At 41.6% G+C, this 5227-nt stretch overlaps 1 protein-coding gene across 1 annotated transcript in view; it reads right to left on the bottom strand.

The window, feature by feature from the left end:
- The window catches only part of LOC109849446 (probable leucine-rich repeat receptor-like protein kinase IMK3), a 4465-nt gene extending 692 nt beyond the window's left edge, over positions 1-3773 (bottom strand). The window contains exons 1-2 of the mRNA XM_020419276.1: positions 2151-3773; positions 1-66 (exon numbers count right to left, since the gene is read on the bottom strand). The exon at positions 1-66 is cut by the window's left edge and continues 692 nt beyond it. Coding sequence (XP_020274865.1) covers positions 1-66; positions 2151-3630 — 1546 coding nt within the window. The 5' untranslated portion in view covers positions 3631-3773. The remainder of the gene's footprint in view (positions 67-2150) is intronic.

The raw sequence follows: 5227 nt of genomic DNA, 5'->3' as shown, positions 1-5227 counted from the left end.
CGCGAGCCGCGCCTGTGGCTATGTTCAATCTCGTTGGCCAGTCTATGAAGGTCTCGGGGCCTCGAGCTGCAGTTTATTTATGAAACAAATTGTCATTTGTTAGGACAAATTCGAGGCATGATAAAGCAATAGAAAAAGGAACCTCTCCAATTTAGTTGGTAATTAGAAAGAGATCAATTTCTTCGATCCTTATCATGCATTATTATACTTTTAAGAGATAAGATAGGCGAAATAGTATATTCTTCTATTGTCCTAAAATCCACCGTGGCCCTTTAAACTAAGGGCCAGTTTAGATAATGGAAGTATTAGAAGTAAGAAGTAGGTTATAGAAGTAACTTTCAAAGCTATGAAGTAGGAAGTAGTGGAAATAGCATTTTTTTTGTTTGTTTCATATATTTTTAGAAGTAATAGAAGTAGAACTTCTTCCTCTTCTTCTTCCTCTTCATTTATTTTTTTTGTTTGGATAACATTTGGAAATATTACTAGGAAGTAATTTTATCAATGAAAAGTTGTTAGAAATAACTAATAAAGGAAATATTAATAAAAAAAATTATTTATGTCCTAATTAATATGCATTTCAACTACTTCCGAGCTACTTCTAAGTATTGAGGATTGGAAAAATATTTTGGAAGTAAGGATGCCATGTAGGCGTCACATAAGCATTTAAGGAAGTATTGGAAGTAAGTTTTTCAGAGAACAAAACACACTTTTTTGCTTGGAAGTAGCAGAAGTAGCTTTTACTTCTTTTACTTCAGCTACTTCACAATTACTTCCGTGCAAACAAACAGGCCCTAATACGTGATCATTATTGTGATAATGGAAATTCTAGGCGTATGCACGTTTGCAGGTCCATCAGCTTAATGGATGTGAGCCGAGACTTAAAACAGATGAGCCAAAGATAAGTCTCAAAGACTTAGTCAAAAATGCACGGAAGCCACTTCCATGTCTTAAGTCAAAACGTTGAGGTCAGACCCGCGATGCAAAAACCGAACACCGAGGTCACACCCGTGTTCCAAATTCAACATGCAAGGGTGAGACCCACATCTCAAGTTCAAAATGCAGGGTCCACCCCTATATTCCAGAAGCAGGGTTATGGCGCATACCTTCACACAGGTCCTACGTGGCAAATCCCTTCAACCATGATGCATTCGAAGCAAGTGCAGAGAACAAATCTTTTACCACAAGGAATCAACAGCTCCAAGATCAGAGTTGAGATCCAAAGTATTCCAAAAATTCGTCCCAGTCAACCGCGAACTTTCGAAAACTTTGGAGGGGGTTCTGTAGGCTGTCTAAAAATCACAATAGATAGCTGATCCCCATCAAAACACCGATGATGGAAGTTACAATCTGACGACTTCCAGAAGGCTACAACCCTTTCTGCGATTTTCTCTCTCTCTCTCATTTGGTTCCCCTTTGTCCCTTGCTCTCATTAATTGAGGAGAAGGGGTTGGTGTATTTATTGGGAAGTTTGAGTTATTAAGAGAGAGTTTGAACAGTGTTTTAAGTTAAAACACTGTTATTTGGTTGAGAAATCTCAAGCTTGAGATCTTCTCTCTTAGTTGTAATTTCTTGTGATTAATAAGAAATTAATTGTGCCGCTCCCGTGGACGTAGACAAATTGCCGAACCACGTAAAATATCTGTGTTTGTGATTTGCTTGTCATATTTGTTGGATTGTACCCGTGTTGGGTTTGTTAATTTTCTCCCGTGCTCACGGACTCGTTCGGTGTGCGAGCACGCTTCCGCAAAGGCGCGCAACATTAATTACCTTATTAAACACATGCATTAATTACATCAACGCAGTGAATCCAGATCCAGATTCACTGTAGTGAATCTGAATTCAATGTAGTGATTCGAGATACGTTGAGGTAGTGAATCTGGACTCACTGCGTTGAGGTAATTAATGAGGTAATTAATGCATGTGTCTGTTGACTGTTTGACTGAATCCCAGCCATTGGATTCATCTAGATCCAACGGATGAAGAAGGTTTTTAGTTTTTAGGCTAATGAGGTTTTTATTAGAACCTCTCCTATATATATATATATATATATCCTTCCAAATGACAACTTATATTTGAGAAAATCTTGAGTTTTGCAGACCATAGCCATTAAAAGAACCTAACTTTTTTTTTTTACTTAAAGCTGAGCTTACCATGTAGAAACGCAGCGAGACTCCCCCTTGGCATGAAATCAAACACCAGCAGCTTCTCCCCTTTAGGCCCCAAATAATAAGCCCTTAGCTCAAGCAAATGCAAATGCCTGCACTTCCCAATGGAGCTCACTTCCCCCTCGAACTCCTTCGCCCCCTTCGCATACTTCTCCCTCAACCTCTTCACCGCAACTCGGCTTCCGTCCTCCAGCGTCGCCACGTACACCGTCCCGTAAGTGCTCTTCCCCAAGATCTCCGCCGTCGCACACAAGAGGTCGTCGGCGGTGAAAGCAGTCGGCCCATCAAAATGTACCAACTTACCCCCTCCATCCCCTGCTGTTTTCACCTCACCCTTCTCTTCAGCTTCAGCCGGTTCCTCTTCAGCATTCTTTTCACCCAAGACAGTCTTTTTTCTTAACAAACAGCATAACAGAACCAAGCAAATTAGAAGTAGAATCCCAATGGCGATTGCGGCCGCGATTAGAACAAAGGTTTTTGTACTGAGTTTTCGATGTTTGGATTCTGGAGGTGGAGGGTGAGATTGTGAGGGGAGATTTGGAGAAGTGCAAGGGATTGAAAGAGTATAGCCACAGAGGTTAGCGTTTCCTTCGAAGGAGCTCGGGTTGAACTTTTGAGATAGGAGGAGAGGTACAGGGCCTGATAGATTGTTATATGAAACATTGAAAGAGCTGAGATTTGTCAGCTGATCAATGGCGTTTGGGATTTCTCCTGTGAGGTTGTTTTCGGATAAATCCAATGCTCGAAGCTTAGAAAGAGTTCCAATTTCTTCCGGCATTGTTCCGTTCAAGAAATTGTTACTTAAATCGAGTTCTTCGAGCATCGGTTGGCTAATTAACGAGATGGGTATTTCCCCGGATAACAGATTTTGTTCGAGGTTCAAAAATTTAATCTGGGTTCTTCCCCAGTCACCAGGAACCAAACCAGAGAGATTGTTGTAGCTAAGGTTGAGCCTATAAAGCTTAGAACAGTTCGATATCTCAACAGGAATAGACCCAGTAAGCAAATTATTGCTCACATCAACAGCCTGCAGCAGAGAGCAAGCACCAATTGATGCCGGAATCGAGCCAGAGATTCGATTATTAAACAGATGAAGCCCTCTCAAATCTCTAAGAAACCCAACGGCCGAGGGAATCTGACCGGTGATGGAATTATCATGAAGGCTGATCTTACGCAATGCAGTGAGCTGCCCGATCTTTTCGGTGATGTGGCCGCCGAGGCCTCTCCATGGGAGAGTAATGGCGATGACTTTGCCTCTAACGCACTTGATTCCGGCCCACTCGCCGGAGCAGGCTCCAATGCCGGAGCCATTCCAGCTTCTCAAAAACCCTCTTGGGTCTGAAATCGAGTGCTTAAAGGCTTGCAGACCCTGATAGTCCTGCTGGGTTATTATAATTCCATCGTTGGGTTGAGCCGAAGATCGAACGGAGAGGAATAGAAAGATTAAGATCGGGAGAGGGTCCATGGAGGAGAGAAGGGGAGAGAGAGAGAGAGAGGAGCTTGAGGGGGTTGAGTTTTAGAGAGGTTTCATTTGTCTGGGTTTTCTTTTTTTTTTCTTTTTTTTTTTTGAATATTGTGCTCGAACGGCTAAGTTTTGCGATGGTGGCTTATGGGAGTCGAGCAGAAAGTGGAGTGGTGCTGGGATTCAAAACGAGTTGTAATAAAAAAGCGTGGAGTGGGATGGCTTCTGTAAGCGGCCTACTGGTTGGGTTCTTGGGGTTGGTTGGGGCGAAAAGCTTTTGGCCCAATCTTTTTTATTATATTGTTTAAATTTTAAATTTTATTTTATTCGCCGTGGGCCCTCTCTTGAGGGTCTGAGGGCGTGGGGGAGGGGGCGAGTCAATTGCCGCGGGAGGGGGGGGGGGGGGCGGGGGGGAGGGGGGGCCGGGGGGTTTAAATTAATATACAAGACATGTACGTGCAAGTAATGGCTTCAAATGCCTCGATCATTGATGAGGTTCTCTCTTCTCTGTGTGAGTTATTTGCATATGTACCCCTTAAGTCATGGGTATATGCAAAACTACCCAAACAGGCTTAGTACTTGCAAAATCTTCCCTCAAATCATCAACTTTGATTTTTGGGGTACTTTTTACCAAAGCTGACGGATTGAGGGGTAGCATTGCAAATACGAGAATTTGATGGTTGTCTTGCAAATATACATAATTTAAGGGGTATATATAGCCAATAATCCTTTCTTAAATGGTTTGTTATAAGGCTAAATTTCACAAAACCCCCAGGATTCGGCTGTTCATTGGGAAATGACCCCAAGAAACGTTTGAAAATGCCGCAACCTTCAGAATGGTCGTTTTCTTTGGGGGGTGTGACGAGTGTCTGAAAAAGTTTTTTGAGGTAACACCCTCCATATCAACCTCCTTCATATCAAAACACGCCAAACTTCTTAGATACTATTCTTCAAATTTTGGCATGTTTGACTGACTCTCTCACTAACCAGAGCCGCTAATTAACCCGATTAAGGTATACACGTAAAGAGAGAACAGAAATATGACGATATGTACGGTGAGCACGGAAGGTTAACAGGAGCATCACATCATATCCCCATTGGCTTTAAAGTAACGGTTAGGATTTTTAACGTAGGGATGAACCTACAAAAGGGGTTAGAAACCAGAGAAGCTTGATTTAGGGACTTGTTAATCAGGAATTGCTGTCTACAAATTTTGGTAATTGGACATAATTGTTATTGCTTTTTATTGGCTAGCTATTAAAATTTTGCTTGTTGATTGGTGCATAAGCATTACAGACATCAATCAAGCTGTCGTTGGAGATGAATGGTAGGGACTATAAACAGATGCTTTGAAGAATTTGGATGATTATCGGAACCACTCAACATACTTAGTCGACTCATGTCCAGTCGACACGAAAGGCGGTATTATTCGGCACGCCTCGTGTCGACTCGGAAAACAGATTAGGAAAGGAGTTCGTTTTTAGTTATTTCCTTTTAGAATTAGAGTTTCTTTTTGATTAGAGTTAGGATAGATTTATTTAGCTTTATATAATAGTTTCTTTTGTAAATCAAACAATTAACTTTTAATTATTCAATCAAG

The sequence above is a fragment of the Asparagus officinalis genome, chromosome 7, assembly GCF_001876935.1.
Source record: "Asparagus officinalis chromosome 7, Aspof.V1, whole genome shotgun sequence".
In the NCBI taxonomy this organism is placed as follows: Eukaryota; Viridiplantae; Streptophyta; class Magnoliopsida; order Asparagales; family Asparagaceae; genus Asparagus; species Asparagus officinalis.
The sequence above is the reverse complement of the archived record's forward strand: the minus strand, read 5'-3'. Positions and strand labels throughout refer to the sequence as shown.